The sequence below is a fragment of the Haliotis rubra genome, unplaced genomic scaffold (assembly GCF_003918875.1).
Source record: "Haliotis rubra isolate DU_JTF1 unplaced genomic scaffold, ASM391887v1 Scf3, whole genome shotgun sequence".
Lineage (NCBI taxonomy): Eukaryota > Metazoa > Mollusca > Gastropoda > Lepetellida > Haliotidae > Haliotis > Haliotis rubra.
This window is the reverse complement of record NW_025766968.1, coordinates 363,741-391,039: the sequence shown is the minus strand read 5'-3', so window position 1 is coordinate 391,039 and position 27,299 is coordinate 363,741. Positions and strand designations below refer to the sequence as shown.

Sequence of the window (27,299 nt, the reverse complement as noted above, 5' to 3'; positions counted from 1 at the left end):
TACTGAAAGAAGCCTGATGATCCTCTACCTAAAGGTTGCCAGAGTGAGTTGAGTGTGGTGTTACACACACAGCACTGGAGAGATGATAGCGTGAAGTGTACACATCTTTACTTCATTGTGTTGGGCAATGATACTTGTAACTCCTGACCTTCCAGGATGCCAAGCAGGATCTACTGCAGCAGCAGCAACAGCACAAACACCACCAAGCCCTGCACAGCTCAACACAATACTCATCCTGTCTTATGTATAGGGATATGAAACAGATACAACAGGCCTCGTAGGAACTAGCGATCACAGAGTAGTGTTTTGTATTAACTACAATGGAGAGGTTTCAACACGAGGGCTTCCACTTGCACGAGTGAAAAGGGCACCGCTCCTACTTATATGTTTTGAATCAATTAATGATAATCTTGAAAGAATGCAACAACCCATCCATCATGTTTCCTTTCAACATCAAAGTGAGAAATTAATACTGAAGTAGACAGGATTTGGATTGTAATCTGAATAATCTAAAACAAAGGGGTATAAACTGCATAGGCTGCAGCTTTGTAGTATACATGTTACATCATAATAAATATTGAGTGCGTGAGTGAGTTTAGTTTAACCCTGCACTCAGCAATAATCCAGCTATATGGCGGCGGTCTGTAAATAATCGAGTCTGGACTAGACAATCCAGTGATCAACAGTATGAGCATCGATCTCCGCAAATTGGGAACCAATGACATGTGTCAACCAAGTCAGCGAGCCTCACCACCCGATCCCCTTAGTCGCCTATTAATATTACGACAAGCATGGGTTACTGAAGATCAATTCTAGCCCCAACCTTCATGGGTCCATCATAATGAATAAGCGACTACACAGAAAAAGTTGAACCAAGTAACTTGCTAATCTTGTTACTTCCTGTGTATATGACAACCCAAAAAAAGAAAGGAAACATACTGCTAAGTGAAAATACCGGAAATCGTGGAAGAATATCATATCCCATTGACATAAACCGGCAGACAACATTTGTAATTATACCACTTGGGATCAAAGTTGTTACTGTGAGGAGGAAGAATATCATATCAAAAAGATTACAATCACCGTAAATGTTTGGAAAGAAAACACAGAGAACTTTCCTTTTCTAATTTTTGTTTCATACGAGATCAACTGTTCCTACTGGCATCAAATATTCCAAGAAAAGAGATTATTTTCATAGGCAGGGGAAAGTTTGTGGAGCAAATACAGGCAGGGTTGAATGGGGAGAACTCCTCAGATCTGTGAGCCAAGAACCCTAGGGCCATCGCGATTGATATCGGAATTATACAACAATCTTCGGACACGCAGAAGGAGATGTCAAGAATCGCCCAACACAGAACTATCGCTTTGTGGCCAATGGGGAGGAATTTCTTGCGAAAATATCCCTCGATCCCGCCCCTGGCCAATTAGCATAGTTCTGCTGTGAAAGGGGAAATCAGATTGCAGAGAGCATAAACAAAAGCTGGATGTTATAGTAAGAACCGCCAATAATGTAAACTTGGAGGGCACCCCACTGATCCAGGCAGGTGCTTGGGACAGTCTGTGTCAATTGTTGAGGGAATTGGACATCGCCTGTTATGATCTGTGCAACATTTTTGGCAAAAGTGTTTGACAGCACGTCAGAGTGGCAAGTCTATTGACAGGCGTTTATTTGCCTGCTTGACGAGCTCAAGCCTACAGCCGTTTAACAAGTAACTTAATACTATACAAATTATATAAAGATAAAAAACTTGCATTACATATCCTCATTGGTTTATTTTATTGAAATACTGGCATGCAAGCTGGTCCTAATCTGTGCGAAATCCTGGAGAAATCTCACCTCTTTTAAATGGTAGTTTGTTTAACTGAAGATACAGGGGAATTTGAGAAAAAACAACAAATCAGTTAATCAAACTTGATGACCCTGAAACCCAAGGCACATGTGGACAGGACTGCTTCTCACTGTAAATACACTACCATTGCTTATACAGTTGCTGCCTACAAAAACAGAGGCTGGATTTTAAACAAGGCTCCCATGTCAGTATTCACAAATTACACAAAGCAGGTACCACCTGTAGCAGGCAGCAACTGCAGTAGTAACAGAGTAAATGAAATCTGACATGGAACTAAACAACGGTGGGAAATATGATATTTCAATCAGTTTCCAGAGGTTTTTTTAGGCTGTTGTCAAAGATGCTGAACACATGTAAGTTATGTCAGGTCTGAGGTAAGTGCACATCTGGCAGTGCTGCTGTAAGGTAGGTAAGGAATGGTATTGAGCAGGGAGAATCTGCGCCTGGTCCTGGAGAAACTGACTGCTGCCCCAGAGAACCAGAAGGGGCTTCAAGACAACCAGAGTCAGGGGAAAGAGGGATAGTGTCTCATGGATTATACTTAGTAAAATGAGGTTATACTTAGTTGCACACAGTCAAACTGAGCCAGTGTGAGGTCATGGGTCACTAGCATGCAATTTTAGAAAGACAGTCAGAGAGATCAGAAAGCACCAGTAAAATGTAGTATGAAACCTGAGTGAAGTTCCATGTAACAGAATAAGCTTCTAGACAACCAGTTAAAGGTTCAGACAAAAAGAGTCTGGTTCTACATATCCAGAGTGAGGTTCTAAATAACCAATATGAGATTCTAGGCATCCAGAGTGATTTTTTAGATAAGCAGAGGGGGGTTTAAGGGGGGAGTTTCTACTATCCAAAGTGAGGTTCCAGATAAGCAGAGCGAGGTTCTAAATAATCAGTGTGAGCTTCTAGACAACCAGCTTGTGGTTCCAGGAAACCAGAGTGAGGTTCTCAATAACCAGTGTGAAGTTCTAGACAACCAGCTTGTGGTTCCAGGAAACCAGAGTGAGGTTCTCAATAACCAGTGTGAAGTTCTAGACAACCAGCTTGTGGTTCCAGGAAACCAGAGTGAGGTTCTAAATAACCAGTATGAGGTTCTACACATCCAGGGTGAGGTTCAAGATAAGCAGAGGGAGGTTCTGGACAACCAGCTTGTGGTTCCAGGAAACCAGAGTGAGGTTCTAAACAACCAGTGTGAGGTTCTACACATCCAGGGTGAGGTTCAAGATAAGCAGAGGGAGGTTCTGGACAACCAGCTTGTGGTTCCAAGAAACCAGAGTGAGGTTCTAAATAACCAGTGTGAAGCTCTAGACAACCAGCTTGTGGTTCCAGGAAACCAGAGTGAGGTTCTAAATAACCAGAGTGAGGTTCTAAATAACCAGTGTGAAGCTCTAGACAACCAGCTTGTGGTTCCAGGAAACCAGAGTGAGGTTCTAAATAACCAGATTGAGGTTCTCAATAACCAGTGTGAAGCTCTAGACAACCAGCTTGTGGTTCCAGGAAACCAGAGTGAGGTTCTAAATAACCAGTGTGAGGTTCTACATATCCTGGGTGAGGTTCAAGATAAGCAGAGGGAGGTTCTGGACAACCAGCTTGTGGTTCCAAGAAACCAGAGTGAGGTTCTAAATAACCAGTGTGAGGTTCTACATATCTAGGGTGAGGTTCAAGATAAGCACAGGCAGGTTCTGGACAACCAGCTTGTGGCTCCAGGCCACTAGGTTGAAGTTTCAGCCAGCCAGCAGAGTGAGGTCAATGAGCAATGGCGAGGTTGTCAGAAAGTGGAGTAGAGGTTATGGATGAACTATGGTATTGGTTCCTATTGAACAAGATCCCACTGTCAGGCAACTACACTGAGGTCACAAAGAAACGATCATACAGAATAAGTCCAAGGTTCTAGACAAATACAACAGTCCTTTGAAGCAGTGTGAGCTTCCAGACAAATATAACATGCTCCCTTTCAATAAGATAGAGATCAAAGAAGAGCTTCCCGTCACAAGGAACAAACGTGAAGCCCTATAAGTCTATTGAACCAGTATAAGGCCCTAGATCATTCACATGAGCTGAAAAAGTGATGAATACGACGTATGAAGACGTGCTGACTTTCTAATTCTTTGTAAAACACATCAAAACAAAATATGGAATTCTGAAATGACTAAAAATAATTCGACCATCAAATCCCAATGTTAACCACCAGTTACATTAGGAAGAACCAGTGATGAGCACTTCTTAATCAAGCTGCCATAACTTACAGAATATATGTCAACATCTTTGCCAATCTCATCACAGGGCAACTGAATTCATGTAGGGCCACCAGGAATTACGTTAAGATGCTTAGGCAGATTATAGTAAAAAAGAGTGAATGAGGTTTACAGCCATGGTTAGCAATATTTCAGCCATGTCACCCTTGAAGAAGGATTTGTTCCCAACAGCAAAGATAGAGTTTATGTTACTTTACCCTGCAGTCAGCAATGTGCCAGCTATATCATGATAGCCTGTACATAATCAAGTTCGTCAAGCAGACACTGAAGATGGGTGTATTCATTCTTTAATGCTACACCTATCAATTTTCCAACTGTATGAAAGAAGCCTGGAAATCATTGCATCTGGACCAGACAAACCAGTGATAACTTGAATGATGACATGCAATCATCAAGTCACTGAGTCTGACCACCTTCTTCAAATCATCATACATTGGGGCCAATTCTTACCTGGATTTCCACTGGGAGAGTGATAGCATGAGTACCTGGATTCTCACTGGGGGAGTGATAGCATGAGGAAGGATCCTAATCTTCATGGATACAATGGCACACAATCTGCCAGGTCACCCACCCACTATAAACATCTGATCTTATTAGCCAACATCTGCTGAAAGCATGAATTACTGTGGACCAGGGCCCCATTTCACAAAGCCGTCATAGCGCTAAGGTGATCGTAACTCCCATACTTTAACATTGACTTACGACAGTCATAGCGCTACGATCATATTGTGAAATGGGCCTCTGTTCTACTTATGAATCCTCAAAAGGATGGACAATGGGACTTACCTGCAGCATGTCCAGGTCTAAGGCAGCCATATGATTGAGCATTCGGAGTCCAGTGAGGGTGACCAGGAGCGTGTGCTGTGGTAGCTCTGGGGGAGGTGTGTCACCACGGCTTGGTGCACCAGAATGAAGCAGCATACCATACAGCAGTGATACAATGCCGACCAACTCCGTCACCTCAAATGTACTGATGAGCTGGGACATATCCTCTCCCTTCTTCTTCTCAAACAGACTGGAATTTCTGAAACAGAGAAGAAAAGACTGTCAAAACATTTGCAACATCCAACACGATGAGCATGCCTTTCTCTGTGCTGAGAAGTAGAACCATCATGTAAACTGAACAAGTGGGGATTTAACACTGAAATTAGAATCATCACAATTCTGGATTAGTCTCCAGAATAGATGCCTGATGACTGGAAACTATTACATCATACCCAATACATATATAAAAACTTATATTGTATGTATTTTGACAGCCAGTGCTGATTAACTGTATTTATATAATCACTTGCTTTACTGCAAATTGTGAGCGACATCATTCGTTTCAAGACATGTAGACATTTCCAGGTTATCAGTGTTGTAGTGTCTGACTGACTGACTGAGTTTGGTTTTACGCCGCTTTTAGCAATATTCCAGCAACATCACGGCAGGGGACACCAGAAATGGGCTTCACACATTGTACCCATGTGAGGATTCGAACCCGGGTCTTCGGCGTGACCAGCAAACGCTTTAACCACTAGGCTACCCCACCGCCCGGTAGTGTCTGAACTTTGCTTCAAAAGTTATAAAGCCTGCATCTGATAGCTGAATCTTAGGAAGTGGACAAAACTGTAGCACAGGTCACAATCAATGAATTCCCTCCATCAAAATGGTGATGTGGCAGTCACTGTATGATATTCTTGAAGCATGTTGTTGCTCGGCCACTGGCTTTAATAATGAACTATTTCTCTTTAAAGCATATTATTATTTTTTTTAAAATGTTTATGACTTTCAAGTAAGGACAACGGAAGGAGTTATATTGAAAGTTTTTTCTTCTGCAAAATTATTTCTTTTTTTATAGCTGAAGTCAAGAAACAATAGCTCTAAGGATATTTTACCATGGCAAAACAAGAACTATTAAGGTGTAATGATATAACTTCTGACATACTTGAGATTGAGCAGCCTATCCAGCATAAACTGTGTCACGAAGTACCATATTTATCGAACTCAAATCAATACTGAAACATACTCCCAAGCAGAAACACAAAACATGAAAAAGAAAAGATGACGTGAGAGAGTACACGCGCCGGATGTCGGCCCGTTGCATAAGCTCTATGACCAGTTGAGCTAGTGATCGCAGATTTTCGATATAAAACTCTATTGTCCTCAACAAAAGATTGACTGCAGGCAACAGATCTTGCTTCATCATTGTGGTATTTGTTACATCAAAGAAGCCACCTTTTCAATACAACACACTAATAAACTGTGAGAAATTATTAGAATACTCATGAATCAAAGCATTATAGACCCGAGCCACAAGATGACAGAACTCAATGTCATGCATGATAATCACACGCTTTCTAATCAATACGTACAATATTTACCGTGAGAAATATTCCGCGATTAATGTGATGGTAAATGGGGAGACAAAACAAGGACAATCCCATAGAAATAAGGCATCAAGTGTTTTCATTCACTACATTTCAGGTGACACGACACAATCAATTTTCCCACTAAATGAGGATGGGACTTGAAATTTGTGCATGAAAAGCTTTGATTTGCAAGTTGGAATGGAGGAATTAGCTGGAGGCTATGTAATAACACTGAGCTCTGATCAATAGGTGTAATTTGCTGCCACCTTATATACTGTAGTTACTCTCCAGGGACTGGCGCTCTTATAATCATACACAGTGATTCACACACTCATTACAACAAATGGATGACAATGACCATGTTGAGAAATTTTGAAAAATATTGAAATATACTGATCTATTGAGATAAGTTCTAAATAAAGATTTTCACTGGTTCAACTTGGTTCTTTCAATCAGCTGCCAATCTCACTCTCAAATAGACTTCCTTGACAAAAATTTAATAGTAAAATTGAACTGGAAACATGTATTCCAGAAACTGTACATCAGCATGCAGCATAATTGTGTTCAGGGTGGACTGACAGAATGTGTGCTTAAGTTATGCACATGTTAGTGTGTGAGTGAGATAGAATTTCAAGTCACATTGGCACTATTGACACATACTGGATTATCACTAGATGTCATGCACATGAATATATATTCCAAATTTGGGAGTGTTGTTATTTTATTTTATTTTATTATTTTATTTTCAAGAGAATCCTTTTTCATCCAGATGGTTCAAGATCAATCAAGGTTAAGAAATATCTGGACAAATCAGTCATGGATGAGGGGCGGCGGGGTAGCCTAGTGGTTAAAGTGTTTGCTCATCACGCCAAAGGCACGGGTTCTATTCCCACATGGGTACAATGTGTGAGGTCCATTTGTGGTGTCACCCACGGTGATATTCCTCGAATATAGCTAAAAGCAATGTAAAACCATACTCGCTCGCTCATGGATGTGATGTTCCTTTTAATATCTAAATATGTCCTCCCAAAAGACTCTGGGAGGTGGGTGTTCTAGATTAATGGGGAACAGACCAACAAGGGTTCAATGTAATTTCAAACTTTCTAACTATTCAATGACACCATCACCCCAAATAAACTTCATGACATCATCCAAACACTGTTGCTCAAGTTGACTTCAGATTGAGACAATTGGAACACAAAGAAATGTTTTCTGATGTTTTATATAAGGCTGAAATTGTTATATAAAATGTTTATCTAATCTAACAATCTGACAAATTATGTTGCTTTTTTCTTATTTTCACATATGTCCAAAACACACATGAAAGTGCCTGTTCTATCTATACACTTAATGGGATCAATATTTTCCTGAATGTCCATAGTTCTGATTTCTGAATGTTTTACACATCTCTAGTGAATATTCACCAAAGCTTAACCAAACTGGATATACGATTGGTTCATGATGGACAATGTATTAACTTAAACATACTTTAGAAATTTGCTGTGCATACCAAATTAGACAAAAAGAATAAAATGATTCCAGAACCCATTAAACACAGTGCTATTTTACATGACAAAGTGTATTAAAAACAGTTAAATGTAGAAATCTGTTTGTGTTTGTGTACCCTTATCATGTACATATCAACAAGATACACAGTTTTGCAGAAAATGAAGATAAATCTTTAGAAGCATAAAAAATTAATATTAACAGCAGCTTTGCCGTTTAAAAACTTACAGAACATGATAGGATAAGGTCTTTTTAGTCAAGAAAGGTCAAATGTTACAGAAAACATTTGAAACATTGTTACGAAGTCAGTTAAACTCTTTCTAATGCATACCAACTAGTCATTTTTCTTTGCACAATCTTAATTGTCATTTTTCTTTGTGTACAAGTATGAAAGTATAGTAAAAATGAGGTAATAATACTATTCTATAAATTCAACAGAAACTAACAGCAAGTAAAATGACGTCAATAATATTTTATGTAGAAAATAATTCAATGCTTACTATCAATCTTGCATTTAAAAAAAGCCATGGAACCCGAATATATTGTAATTTGTTAAAGTCCCAGATATTTAATAGGAATGTTTTTGAACCTGGAAGGAGGCCAATGGACTTTGGTAGCGATGGTCTAACCAAGGTTGTAAGATTATAAAGTAATCAGTCATTATCAAGAGGAAGACATAGAGGACTTAAAGGCCGTCATTAGTAACATGCTCAGCTAACTGTCCTCCCAAGCATTGTTTCAAACCAATGTGCCTTGACTCAACTCATTAATTAGTCTTCACAGATCATTGTCTTACAACTGATTCAATTTTGCAGGTGAATAGCACTGCATGTGTTTACAGTATCGTAGTCGCTAATCACCAATTAATACTGACATGGTTCCATTCAGGTAGAGACTGCACGACAAGTCATCTGGATGAGATCCTAACATAGGGATTGATCAGGCAGACAGACCAATCTAGACCAGACCCTTTCATGTTGACTGTCGCCTTTCACCAGACTCCATGAAGTGTGAAAACAAGACAATATCGTGACAATTATCAGCAGACGACACTCCGAAATCTCGGCACGAGAATCAGCCAGTGTAGGACAAAGAAAGCAAAGCCAACACAAGGCTGCAACATCGGCATGATGCAGCCGGACGACGTCATGGTCACCTGGGCAAGATCGGAGAGGAGTGCAAACAGGTGACAGGTCCAAACTAAACATTGCAGACCAGGATAGGAAATTGGGAAAAGAGATAGCCAACCAGCAGATAAAATCTCCCTGGACTGATTATATTCCAAATATTTAACTTGAGCCTTTGTGCTCTAGCCACTAAAACATAGCATATGATTTCACGTTGTCAAACATCACCTATATTGATTGGCAATCAATCTGCAAGAATACCTGGCAAATTTACTGACAGTCCTATTTGTAAATAAATCAATGTGCGACTGACAAGGGCCAAATTAACAATGGCCAGCATAATGGAGAACAGCTCCCTCAGGAGTTTATCACAAAAGCATGGTCCTTTTCTATCATGTCATCTTATCGTCAGTGCCACATAAAAACATACTTTGATCGATTTGTCCTTAAAAGTAATCTGAACATGTAGGCCTGGCAAGCTGGAGTGACAATATGTCAATGGGCTAAGCTGTCACATGTCACGGAGACAGGGACAACTTGACACACAACCAGTTACAATATCTTTCTGCATGTCTTCAATTCTATCAAAACTAAGAGATGACAAGTTGAAGATTAACTTCAGACTCTCTGAAGATTTATCTGCAGAATGTCACACAAAATATCTTGGTGATTTCCGATCCCGTTGAGATTTCATTGCAGCGGTAAAGCCAGTGATCTTTTAAACAAAATTAATTTTTAAGAAAACAAATACAAAGAAGTTATTTACCATTTTTTGATGCCTTGATAATCAAGTCTTGCATAAAAAGAAACATGTTAATAATATGATGACCAAATTGCTGACCAAAACTGGAACCTGTGATACAGTTCATTTAAGTAACCAGAAAAATCCCTTTTAAAACACCTGATTGCAATAGTTTCAAGAACTAAACTCATCAAGGCAATGAAGTGTACCTTTTATGGCTTAAGTGTTTTTTTGTTGAATTCCATAGATCAATCTGACTTCACTTATTGATCTGACAATTACCTTAAATAGAGACACACGATAATGTTGAAATCAGTTAAGTCAATCGTCTGGCAATGATACCTGTAATAACACCGACAAAGAATGTCTAAATGGCATTGTGAGCGAACAAGTGTCAAAGAAATGAAATATATCAACAATTTCCCAAACCATTTTCACAGCTGATCAGAAATTCTCATCAACCAATCAGAAAGCATTTAGCTATAATTCTATATGGTTTCCTCAACGATGGCAGATATTGTTCACTTTCAACAGGCATGTTGCTAAAGCCACTTAACCCATTAGTATTGTATCTCCGCCATTACTACTTTACACCCTATTCAAACCCCATTCCTAGTCCTCCTATCGGGTCATACCCATATCACAGAGGAAATGCTTTCAACAATTTCTCACAGCCATGGAAAACTTGAAAACAATTTGATTTTTTCATGGTGCTCCAGCAGTCAAGGTCTGTTTTGATGAATACACAATTGCCATACTTTTCAGGCCATTTCCAAGCCATTTTGTCACTATGTCTTCTCATAAAACTCAAATCAGAAACAATTTGCATAATCACTGCGCTGAAAACAAAGCATGTAACACCATTTAGAACGCTGCACAAGAAACCCGCCACTCTCGTGGAGGGAGGTTGTAATGGTCCAATCAATTACGTTCTCCCGTTTGACGGATATTGCCAATATTTTTAGACTTCTCTACAAGAGTGTAATGTTCGCTGACCCGAAGAGGCAGATCACAAAAATAGTAAACACATCTGAATGGTCCAAAATGAAAAATCTATGCCTTAATTGTGTAAAAGTTCCTGTCCTTTTTGCTGATGTGCACTGAAGGCATGACAAGCTAAAAGGAGATTTTCAACTCACGAATTAACATTGTACATAAATCAATATAGCTTTGGATATTTATTAGTTTTTATTCATGTTTCTTTATGACTGTGAACATTTGGAATCTGTGTTCTGTAGATTCCTAAATTACACTGAGAGCAAGCAAAACATTCAAACAGTAAGTACAAAGCTTCTGGGTAACACTGAATAAAGTTTGAAAAAATCTGCTAAAATATAAAGTTGAATTCCCAGATAATTTAAACACATCTTAAACATACCCCTTCAGCGAAAAATGGAGCAACAATTTTTCAGGTGTATGTCGTTAAACAAAATAATATTTATGTTTGGATCAAAAGACACATAACACTTCATACAATTACTTCACTGTTAAATAAATCTAACAAATTCAAATTCAAAACAAATTTGAAATGAACATTTCTTTTAACCTTTATATTAGATGAAAAATTGTAAAAAGAAAATAGAAAGTACAATTTGCATAAACTGTATCTACCATATGTTCCCATCACCACCTTTGTAGTACAAATGATGAAATTAATAATTCATTTCCTCTCAAGCCCCATCAAACTCAAAGCAGCCATGGACAAAGGAACTCTCTCCAACTTCAGAGCATAAACTTAAACAAAAGTAAACTATAAAAGTTTGAACGGTTCAGGGTGAAAGTTTTGATGTTTTCTGAGAGGAAGATAACAGTACAATTCTTTGATGTTTTGTCTGGACTGAGAGCCATAACCATGGGCAATAGAGCATGAATTTGCCTCACTTTGATTCATAATTCAGCAACAACAAGATGAGCAGAAAGTGCTCATCAATAAAAACAAACTTCAAAACAAGAGATCTTCATCACTTTTTAAAACTTTGAAACAAAAGATATGGGCAGAGCCGAAGGTCGTCCTGTGCTGTAAGTGCTCTTCAACAGAAGTTGATCACATCCACTTTATCTCTTTACTGTTAACCATGGGGTATGTTGTTTAATATTTCATCAAGTTTGAGCTAAACCTCTTTTGATGATGAGGCTGCAGGCTGGTGATTGGAGCGTGACTAACTTAATACCTGCAAATCTATTGTGAACCCTGTCGCAGCTTTGTTGGGAAGGATAGGGTGTTTGATCGTGAATCAATACCCATGCTTATCATCATGACTTATTCATGTTAGTGATGTGCTCGGTGTGTCCCAGTGATCAGCTCACAGCTAATCCTCTTGATGGTGGAGCGACGCGAGCAGACGGTTACAAATGTGGAGAGGAACTGGATGCCTTGGACGTCCTTGCGGGCTGTGGCTGCTTCTCCTGTGACATCTCATGTAGCAAGGTGCCTTCAACCACCAAACAGACCTTGTGAATAATTGACTAAAATGCCTGTGAGCCACTGCCTAGCACACACGATATGGTCTCTCGAGAATCAGAAAGAAGTTTGATGCAATCTTGCTGAAGTACGAAGCTGAACAATCTGCTAAAATTGACGGCACCAATCAGCATGATCGCTGGAGTCCATTTTGTCCTCATACCAGTCCATGATTGTTCCAGCAGACTGCCAAGCTTTTAGTGGCGCATCCCACGGGACAGCTCTTGCTTTGAGTCCTCTCATTACAGGTGTGACAAAACTCTCTGGTCGCACCCCTGGGAACCAAGGTGCGAAATAAACTGTCCCCGTTGGCCTGACAAACATCAAATAATCAGTGATCAGGCAATCACCATCTGGAAAATAGCCCAGCATGATATAATTATACTGGGTGGCAAATGATCACAAGTGCCAATTTGATGATGTACAAATTTCAAGGTGTGAACATTTCATCAGCCGGTCAGAAGGAAAGCGGAAAATGTTTGTATGGATGAATCATACAAAACTAATAGAATTTCGACTGTCATAATTCACATTTAAAACAGGAACGAAAAACAAATGCAGACAATCAGTCAGTCGACAGCATCAGCCGCCTTGACAATAAATAATTGAAAGAAGAGATGCAAAACGGTGGAGTGGAACCAATGCCTTTGTGGCCACGAATAGCCAGTGAGGTAACGCGAGACTAGGCAGCTCTTCGGAAGACCTGATAGTTTTCAATTATCTTGTCAACATACACTGATTCCAGTCAAACAATCCCTGCAAGGACAGGCAGCCAACAATGACACAGCAATTACTGTTATCAAGCAGTTCAAACATAAATCAGCCCCTAGAATTGAAGCTCAGTGGTAATCACTGCCCAATTCATACAACAATGAATTCACAGCCAAGCAGATTGCTTCACTTTCTTTGAAACCACAACCCATGAAATTGCTGTTTCATCTGACATACTGAGAAAATAACATATCATAATTGATAATTCCTCACTTGGGTTAAATCTGATGCTGGCCCATCTTGATTATTATATGACTCTATTGTCCCAGCACTTACAGATGTGGTTATTTCATACTTGATAAGATACATTGGTGGCACTAGTGCCAGCAGACTCTGAAGCCAATAGATCAACATGATCACAGATGATTAATTTGGTCACCACGATGCACATGTTGAAGAGCCTTTCATTCTCTTTATTGGTAATTTTTCATAATAGTGACACATGAGGAAGCAACATGGGCACTGACAATTAATTATTGGAAGAGGTTCTTCTGCACCTGAGCAACCCATATATTATTGATATTGCCCAGTTATGTAATATTCATCAAGGAACAGTAGGTACAAAACCTTACCTCATTTAAAATAACATCTGAGGTAACAAAAACCATGCCACAAATACAGTCTGTCACTTCAGCCAACAGTCTACAAAGATTCCTATGAAGAGTCTATTCAGGCCAGTAAGATTTGCTAATAAAAGTTTGTACACACTGATCCACTGCAAGTGACATCAGGAGACAAGGTTGGGTAGAAGACTTCTGGCACAGGTTGCAGACATTATACCCCAATGACAGCATGCATAATTTCATTAAACTGTCAGAAGCAGAAACACAATGACCAGACTGTTAAATGACAAACACTGATGTTGTCCTAAAATTACAAAGAAAGATGTTCAATTTCAAAATGGTTTCACAATGATTGACACTTTCATGACGATTTGACATGAAACAGATGGGTTGTGAAAACTGGACAAAGGGAAGCAACTCCTGTATGACAACCAATGTGATCATTTTATAGTGGTGCAACGTGAACACAAATGGAGCGAATCTAAATTCATTAACAAAAAGAAAAGCTTGGCAAATTAATTGCCAGTACCAGGCAGAAATTACATGATAAAACTACAAAACAACATTCACACAATATAAAAAATAGTATGGTTTAATCTTAGGTCTGCATGGAGCTGTCATTATTATACAAAGGCCTTAAAGCTTTTCACTACATAGTTTCAGATTAAATTCGATAAAGAGTGCACACACAAAATGCCGAGATGACAAAATTTGATGCTGTGTACATAACTATGCGTCTAACTAAAAGTTGTAAATTCCAATAAAAGGTTATGAAAGTTTATCATCTGATAATATAATTCAGCTACAACAACTTGAAAAATTCAATTCAAGATTAAGAAAGTTATTTAAATTCAGGAAACACTGAAACAAAGAATTAATTACTTATTTCAATTTTTAAGTCCTTGAAAAATTGAAGTAAAGATTTTAAGAAAAACCTAAAACTGATTGTCCCATTTCTCCATGCTGTGGTGGCCACCCCACCCAACATGTGGTTGTACTAGGGACAGAAGAGCCCGCTGTTGGCACAAGGGCTGGAGCTCATGGCGTAAATGCCAGTGGGTGATAAAACCAAAGGATGGAGTCACTTAGTCAGTTGATATTTAGAAATCAGCAGGACAAGGGTGGCGTTATCACCTGGAGGTGTTACTGCGTGTTTCAGCACATATATACCTCATATACCACCTCTGTCCAGATGTACACTAGGTGGATACGGAAACACTAACAGACCCATGAAGATTGGGGTGAGAATTCATCATAAGCAACCCATGATTACCGTAAGAGGTGAATGAAGATGCAGGTTAAAATTGATCATAAGCATCCCATGAATATTGTGTTGTTGTTTTAACAATATGTGGTGGTATAGGGATGTGGTGGTATTGGGATGTGAAAGTTTTGGGATATAACCTTCTGAGTGATCAGGTGGTCAGGCCCCTTTGACATGGCTTTGCATGTTATTGTATAACTGCATTGATCAATATTCATGATGTCAATCGCTGGACTATCTACAGACTGCCAACACATAGCTGCTTACTGCTGACAGTGCAGTTAAATAATAAACAAATAAATAACAATATCTACAAGGACAAACAACACAGATGAAAATGAATAAGCCTAAAAATATATGTAAAGACTCCACATAAGGAACCCTCAAAGTATTTTGTTCTTTCCCTGGCGATTCCATAATATGAGACAATTTGATACGGGCTAGGAAACTTGTGCCAAGTTGCATTCCTGAAAAATACTTTGCAACACTGGTGGCGATCAAAACTACCAAAGTCTGGGCCTTTTGAAAAAGGCCGTCTACTAAGTGTATCCTCATTAATAGATGGCCTAAGCCGTAAAAGTGTTCATTTTAGGTTCATTATTAGAAGAATGAGTGAGTTTAGTTTAACGCCGCACTCAGCAATATTTCAGCTATATGGTGGCGATTATTAGAAGAACTATAAGATCGTAGTTATGAACTTATACCAAGACATTACTACTAGCTGCATTACTAGCTATACAGTTTTGTCCGTAAGCAGCTAAAAACAGTTTCACAGCTATTTCTCTTTTTCAAGAGCTTTTAGAATCTGAGGATCGTCATCACAGTTGTACTTCCATACAACTGTCATGATAATGGAGTACAAGGCTTGGTAGTTGTTAATGTAGACAACTGAATAAATAGTCTTCTTTTTAAGTAGATTCTAAATTAACTGGCTTGTGACACATAATTTCATACTTTTTCACAATGAAATTAAACTGCAAATTTAGTTATGAATCATTACATCGCAGCAATCCTGACAATAACATCGCTCCATTTGACCAAAAAACGTTTGTGGTATTGTATTCCTAAGTGCTTGCATTAAGGTCTAGAAGTGTTTGTGTCTAAGTCCTGCATGGCAACAAAACAGTTTGAGGTATTGTATCCAAAGTTTTGGTGTGGGAGTGTGTCTGTTTAAAGGCCTGCATTGAACAACCAAACAGTTGGTGATTTTGCATATATTGTATATACTGTCAAATGTGTGGAAGTGTGTGTGTTTGTGTTTGAGGCACTGCCTTTAGCAACAAAACCGTTTGTGATATTGCATCTCAAGTGCTGGAGTATGTATATAAAATCCTGAATGTGTCAACAAAACATTCTGTGATACTGTAGACACTGTGTAAACGTGTGGAAGTGTGTGCGTGTTTAAAAGTCCAGCCTTTGACAACAAAACAGTTTGTAGCACTGTATCCAAAGAGCTGGAGTAAATGCGAGTGGGAGTTGGTTCCTGGGATCCATCAACCTGAGGTAGAACCACAGCAAGTATCTGCAGGTGACAGCCCAGATAGCCAGGATGATGCACTGTGTCTCTCACTGCCAGACACTCTGCTGTCAGACACACACCAGCCCAGCACAACACCACTGACGCATGGGTGGTCAACACATACACCAACCAATCACAACACGGACAGATCAGAACCACACTGCAGTGGCTGTTTGTAGACATGCATCGAGCATACACCCTCTACATACACCGCTCTACCGGCAAACATCTGGCTGTTCGGGAGATACATCACTCCTATGTATCTTCTCAACACCATAATGACTACGTGTTTACTGCGCTGAAGTGAGTTTGGTTTTACGCTGCTTTTAGCAATATTCCAGCAATATCACGGCAGGGACACCTGAAATTGGCTCCACATATTGTACACGTGGGGAATCAAACCCAGGTCTTTGGCATGAGAAGCGAACACATTAACCACTGGGCTACCCCACTGCCCCTACTGGGCTGAAAGAATGCTAATTAAAATGAAAATGTCACTGATTTTCCCCATAAAAAAATATGTTTTTTCACATTTATATCTACAATTTAGGTAGTTAATATGTGAAAGTGTGAAATATCTGTTAAACTAAGTTCGGCCTAACTACAGTCACAGTGGGAGGGAGATAGGAAACGTAAAAGAAGGATTTACTGAGGAGAGATTAGTGCAGAAATGAGCAATGCGGTTTTTTTCTAAGTCCAATGCGACTTATTTAGAACAGATCATGGCTTTATGCAAATTAGTGTGTGATGATATTGTATTACAAAGGACACTTTTTAAATGATAATTTTGAAATTAGACTTAACTTCATTATAAACAATAGCAGACGTAAAAAATAATAACTTTAATACTGAAACTATTAAGAATGTAGCTACCATGGCATCTCATTATCACTATAAAAAGAAACAGGAAGGAGGGGTCGTCTCAAAAGCAAAACCAGGACGGGTGTCGCAGACGGTGGTTGGGATCGGGCTGGGGTACTGAGATATCAGCTAAGATTATACAATCAATAGAGACATATTCAATACACATGAAAAAACATAAAATGTCTTTGAGATGACCCCTTGTGTCTGTGGGCAGCACATGCATTTCATGCCATGTGAGTCGGCGGTCCGTCGTCATACCTGGCTGAGCAACCTAATTGCCATCTATAGTTTCTAAGTTTTGCCCGATTTTACGAGTAAACATGCTTTTCTGGATATCCTATTATGCATCCCACTGAACGCCCAGTTAGGCCGATGTGGGTTATTTCGACATATCCTATTTGTAATTGTGTAAATTTTAGGGATACAGAGTAACAGCCTATAAACAGTTGTTTTCTATTTCCGACAGTACTTTAACATACCTTTTGGACATGAACTTGGTCATAGCCACAAGCAGGCCCAGGCTGTGCTGCAGGAAGTCGGCAGCATTCTTGTCTCCATCAATAGGGCCACGCACGTTGCTGAAGTAGTGCTGAAGCTTGTCGATCACTCCAACACTGATGATGTAGCTGAAATATAAACATTTCACAATGTGTCAAATTCAAATAATAGGCTTATAATTCACTTAGGACTTTTCTATCCATCTACAGCAACAGGTTAAGGGAAATTTACAATTTGTCAGCTCTATTCCTGATATTAGGTCTCATCACCTTCCATAATAATCACAGTGAATTTGTATCACTTTGCAAATAAATATTAATTGACAAATAACTTCAAAAAGAGTTGAACCATATTGATCCAGAAGCCGCCATGACAACGCCCATATATATTTTCGAATCAACAAATCATACATACTCATCAATGTTGATTTACTGTATTAAGCATCTCTTGACCAATTGCTGGACCAATCAGTAAGTAATCTGTGCACATGTACATGATAGTCCGGCTTTTCTCGTGCATATCATAAACAGATTGTTTAACAGAAAACAGATTTGGAAAAGCACATAATTGTGGATCATAAGTATTTCTTAAAACTACAGTTTCACCAACATATGAAGTAATTTTGGGGCTACTGTAGCTGGGAATGTTTAATTATTTTCCTGAATAACAGAATTCCACTTTGCACAGTTACAAAATAAGTTCAAAAGAATATATCACTGTTTCTTTTTCTAGGCTAATTATAACAAAGCAATCTGGGCCTAACTAATGGATATGTAAAAATATTCTTTGTATATTTTCCTTGCATCAGAAAAAATATATACTTAAAAAACTAAATAAACTTTTCTAATTATTTGTATATCATAATGATTTTAAATCGTAAAAAATACTGGACGAAGAACTCTGAGTAGAAGACGTTGTGAGTCATGGCCTTCAAATGTGATGCTGTCTTTTTGTGTCAGTTTATCAGGATTTCAAGGCAGCAGAGAAGATTTTGGCACCCCTTGTTCAATAACAATGGTTTCACACTTCACCTTGAGCTAATTCAGTCAAGGCCTATTGAAAACGAGTGGGTTTTTGTTAAGAGAAGGTGAAAGTGCTTTAGAGAGTTGTGAAGTGGTGTTTGAAGACCTGGAACTATTTCTAGAGCTCTCCCATGCTGACAAATAGCTCCACTTATTTTCATATGCAAGCAGATTTGGTGAAACACTAAAGACTGCCATTCATAATTTCAAAAAGAGATGTGGGGTTCAACTGTCTCGGAAACACTCAATTACATCAGAAAAAGTCGGCAGAGCTCTTTCAGGAAATTAAGTCATTCTTTTCAAATTTGTTCTTTATTTCAAAATGGAATTTGGTGATGGTTGTGAATACAAGACTAGGGAAACAAACGTGACCATGAGAGTGGAATAAGTCAAGTGTGAGCTTCTAATAATCCTGTGTCACAGTGGGCCCCACAAGAACCTTGATTTCCCGCGGATTTGGAACACGACATCCTGCATGTGACAGGCTGTATAGCCACTGAGATGCGATCAATGCGATATTACGGAGGGACTTCCTCTTCCAACTGAATACTCAGATTCGTCCCACCATTACGAGACGTTGTGGGCCACAATATGTCCAAATCCCTTTCAACTCAAGACCAAAGTCTGAATAAAAGCGATGAGAATTCCCATCGACCATTCGCAAGCAAAGACAACGTTAATTCCTAAGCTATTGAAGCATGAGCAAAGTGTCGCCTTCAGCCCACCAGTGACAGGAAATTAAAGACTCTCTGGTCAACTTCTTCTATAGCAGTGCATGTGTGAATGAACAACCTCAGTAGCCACCAAGTATATAATCATTCATTAGGAATCAAACTGGCATACCCAACTTGAACGCACCTCTTAAGACACACTAACAAGTCTTTCAGTGGCTGGAGGTACAGGGAGGTCACTCCAATACTGATGAGGAAAGCAAACAGGCCTTTGTGGAGCTGCACAATCCCAACAAATAACCATTATTTGACTATTAATTAACTGTGTCGGACTGCACTCAACTGGAGTGTAGTGCAACAATTAGAAGATACAGGATGCTACATTCTAGCATCCTCATGAGGATGTCTGTATCAGGGAAATGGGTATCTTTACATCCATATGAAAGTTAGCTATAAGCATGTTCAGTCAAATGATTTTACATCTCATAATACAGTCGCTATAGTTTATGCTACAATTACAGGTTTATGTGTTGATGGCTGTTATCTGCAAAGAGTGGTATATGCTCTATGAAACTCAAACTAGCTTTCATATTATAATACAGATTCATTTATATATTTAAAAATTTGAAATCAAAATAGACACGTTAAACATTAACTGCATATTTTTTCAAGTATACTTTCAATAATACAGTATGCTGTAGTCAAGTTCCTTATAGACCACTTTCTAATAACCTATCTTTTCTTTTTCTAAAATACTGGTATATTTCTCAATTTTGATATGTTTACTGAGACATTTCATACTCTTTACAATACTTCATTGATCAATGTTACTAATTTTGCATTCTTATCTACTGTTTTCTAAGTTTTAATGAATACATAAGCAGCTGAATACCATACCAGAATTTACATCCATACTTTTTGGCATTTTCGAACATACATTTTATAAACCAAAATACATGTATTGTCAACACATCATGCATACAAAGAATAAACTTGTGAACACCCTTTGCACACACAGTATAAAACTTTCAACACATTTTGAACACTGGAATATGAACACAATATAAACACTGGATTATATGTTTAAAACCTCCACAAACACACATAATATGTGTCAACTCCATAGTAACTATGATTTGATGACCAAGACATTTGTTCTTCATATAACTGAGTTGGAAATGGCATGGTCCCAATTGACAGTGTTTCACTGAAAGCCTTAGTCTGTCTCACAGTCCCTGAACCACATTATTTTCCCTACTGCCAAGCCCTCTCTGCAGTGCTGAAGTCCTAAATAAAGCAAGTCTAGATTTCCTCAGGTTCTGAATCTCTGGTCCTTCTAGGGCTCTTTTTCAATTTAAATGGGCTTGTTTGTTACTATCAAAATTATATATATTCAGAGACTAAGCATTAGTCCATGAAACCCTCTGTAAGCAGAGAAGTGCATAATTCATTCATAGCAGCCACTGTCACCCCAATCCATAACTGAATCAGCTGTTATGACGAGGATGGGTGTAGTGAACAAACCTGACCCAGGATACCCACAAGGTGATTGAATAAATGGAACTTGATCCAGCCACAATCACCCCGATTTTATGTCCCTCCAAACCATAAAGCACTTAATGAGATTATATGTACATTTATTTCACTCTAGTCCATAAACTCCAACTGTAAAACCAAACACTTTCCCTGTTAGAAATGGAATTCCTCTCTTCCATCTCTCTCTTCCACATAACCAAACCTAAATTGAACGCAGTGATTTTGATAAATGAATTGTTTGATATTGGTCTGAGATTTTATGTCTGAGCTGCAAGGCCTCCATGCCAATACTCCTAATTTAGATGGAGTTGAGATATCCGTTTCACTGCAGCACAATGTTTTTATTGTCCAATGCGCCTGAAACTCAAGATTTTCATTGACAGAGTTAATAGATACTATATTAGCAAATTGTATTGGCGGGGCAATTTTTGCTGTCCATGCTGCATGATACTGGAAAGGAGCATATCACATTTCACAGGAGTTTATTACTGATGAACTGGAGAAGTCAGGAAGAGCTTGTCTGCATTCAGCCAGTTAATAATTCTCGAAGGCTCCGGTACGTGTGGCTCAGATGCATGGACAACTTTCAGGACTGACTTCATTTCACTGTATTGTTTTAGCCTGGATCTATTTTGCTGCGGGCTAAACCCAATGCAGCAAAACAAAATGATTAATATCGTTCTTTGGATAATATCCTGACTGTGGGCTTATGTTCCAGCAGCGTTGTCATCAGCAAGGCAGCTTGTATTTTGCCATTTCCTGGCTCAACATAGAATTAAAAGACATGTCAAATCTGCCAGTGGTGAGAAGTTGTTTTATGGTAAAATTTTGCCCTGGAGTGTTCAGCACTGAGTGAGGATGGTCTCTCATTTCAGGTACTGCTTGGCATCACGCATCCTGTTGTCAAGGCGTAAAAGAGAGGTTCACGCTTTCTCCGCCCTAGGTTAAGGAAATCTTGCCCCTGCGATTTGACGACCTTGTAATTTCTCGCTTCACAATGAGGTTTTTTCCTTTTTGTTTTTCACGCTTAATTTCCAGCAATGTTTGCATTGTCATGCCCCTGTGGATTTTGATTGGCACCTTCGTAAACTAACCACACATTAGCAAACATTGCTCAATAGCTAACAATGAAAACTGAAAATGAGAGAAAAATTGTGAATGCACTTGGGTAATGACTGGATTTAAAACTTGAATGATGAGGACAGGTACTTGATTCTAATACTTCAAGTTTGCATTATATCAAATTTGTTATTTAGCCTGGTAATTTAAAATACATATATAAAACAAACAGCTATTTTCAATGAATATTAGTTTTGAGTTGAGACTCATCAAAGAAAATTTCTACAAGACATGTCTCATTAAAATCAGATTTTAGTTCGTGTTGCCACTCAACAAGGATGTGAATACATCCCAGGTCACATCGAGAATGACTTTTTGATCCCGCCAATCACAGCATCACGCAGATTCAGAAAATGACTTTTGGAATGTGTTGGGGTGTTTTCATGCAGCCTGGAATTTTTCAACTTTAGGAATACACAACATGTACTAAAATGTACTAAATATACTAAACAACAGCCATGGACAGTATGACTGACTGCATCAAAATCATCATCTATCTCTCAATTCAGTTTGATAAACATTTGAAAAGTAAGACCATGGTAAATATTACCATATAATCTTGGCCATGTATTTGACATTGTATGAAGTCATGTAATGATGACATATGATGATGTTCAATTTTCAAATTTTTAATTGATAACTTTGTCAATATATTTTCCAAAAGACAGTATGGTGAAGTCACTGGGTTTTTTTTAAACTAGTGCAGTAAAGCTTAAACATCTGCTTTCTGATTGACTAATGCCCACTTCTTGTAAGTCTTGACATTGACTGTCATTCCGGCATGCTGTGTAATGGTATGGCTAAGATCCTGTTTACCAGCAGCATGGCTGAAAATCTGATTCTTATGATGATTGCTACCAGAGGTTTTGTTTGTTGTTTAATGCCAGTCAATCCAGTGATCGACAGCATGAGCATTAGTCTACACAACACGGATATGATGACATGTGTCAACCAAGTCAGCAAGTCCGACCATCCGATTCCACTAGTCACCTCTTACAACAAGAAATGGTTGCTGCAGAGAAAAGGAATTAAAAATAGACTCTCAAAATCTAATAACAGTTATTCATGCATTAAAACACATATCTGAAAAAAGTGTCATTAAAAAAAAGTGACAAAATACATAAAGAAAGTACAAAATGTATTTCCAAATTCCAAAAATACCAGATTATTTTTATTAAAGAACAAACTGTACCACCTGTATATTTTCTAATAAGGCACTTTAAATGCCTACACATTTAAGTGTGCCACAGCAGAATAGCACATCACATCTACATTGTTTCCTTATCAATAACAGTTTTACATTGTACTGTATTATTCGGTTGGAACGGTTCCTGTTTTTTTCTCATTGGTGTTTTGGTCTGCTCTAATTATTATTTGCTTTCAAACACAGTTGTACAGATCATTGAGGCATTAAGTAACAAGAAACAAAGTCGAGCATGCTTATAATTATCCAATGAACTTCAACACAATTACTCTCATATAAATGAATGTACTATTCCAAAAATCAATTTGGGCATATTTGTTTGTGTATTTTAGCTTTGGTTTGTTGATTAGCATGATGTGATTTACTAGACTCAAAAGACTTAAGTTGCAGACAGTAAAAAGCCAATAATCAGTACAACCACATTCTCTGTTGTCTTGATAAAACGTTCATCATATTATCATCCTTCATAATTAAAGTATTTGCTTGCAGGTGGCAAAAGAAAATGAACTGAAGTTGATTCTAAAAGATTTCTACCTCAAACAATTGTAAACATGTTCAAACTTCCTAACTGGTATAAACACCAACAATCCAAATCCTAAATTCTGTAAATCAACAGACTGCAAATTTGAATGTTCATAACTTCAGGAAAACAGGTTGTGCTTTACACAAATTCAACAAAATGGCTTAAACATTTATTCTTCAAGACACCATGAACAGAAGCAAAACATTTAATGACAGTAAATGACGAAATAATCATGCAAAGCCCTGAACAGTTATCCTGTTCCCAGTGACCTCAGAAGGTGATACCAGTGGTTAGGAAAAGCCTGTTCAATGTAGAGATACTGTTTTCCCTACAGCTAACTCTATCTGACACTCTGGCAGGCCCAGGCGACTTTCCCTGTGTGATTCCAGTCTGGTTGTGATAACACTCCCCCGATAAGGGCCGACAACCTGCATGCCCCACAATATGAGATAACACAACAACAGATCGCTGATATGTTCTACCAGGGAGGTTTGGAAAGATTTCACTTGTCATGTTACAGAACACAACCAATGTGACAAATTGGGTCATCATTTCAAATAGATATTGTCCAGCTAGGGGCTTCTTTCTTATCTTGCCAGAGCTAAAATCACAGACAAGACCCCATTTTACTGAAAATTATCAGAAATAAACTGTGTGTTTCATAAATAGCTCAAATCTACTACATTTAATTATCTTTAACACAATATAACTGCCTCAACTACTGTATGGAATTATTATAGAAAAAATGTTTCATGATGCCTAATATTTAGGCATGGGGCGAGGGGGAGAAGAGTGAGTTTAGTTGAACGCCACTTTGAACAATATCCCAGATATATCATAGCTGTCCAATTAATGCAAAGATTCAGATTAGAATGGTCTTCAAAAACACACACTGCCTTAAAGGGCAAGTAATAGAATCGGGTGATCAGCAATGCTGATATGGTTCATGCATCAAATTGCCACTGCACAGATTGATGTTCATGATGTCAATCACTGGATTTTCTGGTCCATACTTGATTATTAAACACTACATAATGTATCTGGAATATTGCTGCATCTGGCATGAAACAGCAAACAAACAAGACTGATAAGAGAGGAACAGTTCAACATGCATACCTTATTATTTGGTTTGCAAGTTTACATTCAACTCCAGGCAAATGCAACACTCAAAACAACAACTGATCTGCTAATCTCGCGGAAAAGATTAAGGGGGTAAAATGAAAGAAAACTGACAATAATTAGACAGGACATGCTGTGCCTATCTTGTACAAATTTACCAGTTATTTCCTGATGCCACCTCACTGATGATGCTAATGACACACCTTTTTTACTTCTGTGATGTCAAACAAGGTTTCCCAATACACCAAAAAACAACACAGCGTCTACATAGTTACACTTGAAACAATTACTTAGTTTATCCCTGAAGGAGGAAATATGTGGGCTGGAGATATTATCCTGAATTCCACAATGAAATGACATTCTGAAACTGTCTGAAAAGATGTAAACAACCCAACGGATGTCTGAAATAGGACCTTCCATCTTTATCATGACAGCCCAGCTCCTAGTGAGAAGAACTAAACAAGACAAAACGAGAAATTCAATAGTTTGAGATTTGATAATCTTGATCGTACTGTGCAACCACAAGCGTCATGTTTTACCTGATAATGTCTGTGTCAAACACTGTTTTTTGCTTCCTGGCACTTCCATCTGACTTTCGGGAGCACAGGGTATGAGGGGACTCGCTCTTACAACTAGTATCTTGCGATCAGGGAAATTATGTTTAAAACAAGTATGACTTGTTCTTCTATAAGAAGGTTTTATGTAACGGTTTTCCCAAACATTCAACAAATATTAGCTTGGTTTATCATCATCTGATTGATTCCACCATTTCAGAGTTTTTCATTTATTGAATCATCTGCTTTATTGCTGTATTCATAAAAGCAAATGCTTAACACTGACCAACATGTCACATCTGACCATAGTTACTGTTACTTTCATAAGTCTGCAACATTATCTGCCTAAAGGTAAATAGACAAACGCTTAGTCTTTGAATATATGTAATTTTGACAGTACAAATAATCCCATTTAAATTGAAAAGGAGCCCCAGTGAGATGTGAGATTCAGAACCTGAGGGAATCTAGACTAGCATCGTTTTAGGCTTTAGCATTGCAGGGAAGGCAAGGCAGTAGGGAAAATAATGTGGTTTAGGGACTGTGAGACAGACTAAAAGGTGAAAGTTGCAGTCCACAATGAAATGATGCTAGTCCTTGCAGAAAAGTACGAGCTCTGGACTAGAGGACCTATGAAAATTACTCATACTGCTGATCTTTCACAAATGACCCACTACGATAGATGTAGTCAGATGTCATTACTGTCTGAAAATAAGCCTTATCAATACGTTGATTAAAATGGAGTTTCATTCATGATTTGTGTGAATCATATCTATCGTCTACTGTCATCAGATGCCATAGGTAGTCTGCTAAACAATAAACAAATGCCTTCTGATTCACATCTATTAAAAATATACCATAGATGAAAATCTTCGGAATAAATCGATATGGCCAAATTGGATTCTACTGTTAACAATACTATCTTCAATAGGGGATATCTGCATACATGGAAATAATTGTCCATGCTATGTGAGCAAAACATGACATGAAAGTTAGAGGTACAAATATTTCTGCAAGCATTAAGGCAATAGTACATGCATATTTGAAGAATTGATTTTGAATCTCTTGATCTGGCTAACAGCCTTTACAGGCTAGTGGCTGCCACATTAATAAAGAAGTTGACACATAACTGAACAACTACCAGACCTGATACAACTTGCTGCGTAATGTTCTAGTAGACAGTGTACAAATGGACACTGAAAATCATTAAATCAAATTAGTGAAGATCCAGGTTAGAATTGGACTTCCACAAGAGGTGACTAACGGGTTCCGGTGACCAGGTACGGTGACTTGGTTGACACATATCATTGTATCCCAATTGTGTAGATCGATATTTACTCTGTTAATCACTGGTTTATTTGGTCTCGATTATTTAAAAACCGCCATATAGCATTAATATTGCCGAGTGAGGGATTTAACAACAAATAAACAATCAATCAAACATTAAAGCAAAGGGAAATGTGAATATCCTTTGCTTGCATTAATGTAGGGATGCATTTTTATCTCTACATATTTGAGTTTACTGTCATGTTAGGTTCACATCGCATGGGTTGAAATCATGTAATGGTTGGTCATATTCACATAGTGCTTCTCACAGTTCCGCATCAAGTCACTTTGTTGTACGACTTAATCAAGTAGTAATGATAATCACCAATGATGTGTGACGCATCTTTGTCTTTTGTAAAATTTAAAATAATCTTAAAATTACAAGCAAAGCATGAGAATATCCAGTTGTGATGATAAAACATACTGCTCATTTACATTCAAAGGAATTGTGAGT

The 27,299-nt window shown here is 38.3% G+C and overlaps 1 protein-coding gene across 1 annotated transcript in view; it reads right to left on the bottom strand.

Moving 5' to 3' along the window:
• LOC124282395 (S phase cyclin A-associated protein in the endoplasmic reticulum-like) overlaps positions 1-27,299 on the bottom strand; it is a 113,959-nt gene that overhangs the window by 55,716 nt on the left and 30,944 nt on the right. The window contains 2 exon segments of the mRNA XM_046718367.1: positions 4,892-5,129; positions 17,756-17,902. Of these exon segments, the coding sequence (XP_046574323.1) occupies positions 4,892-5,129; positions 17,756-17,902 (385 nt within the window).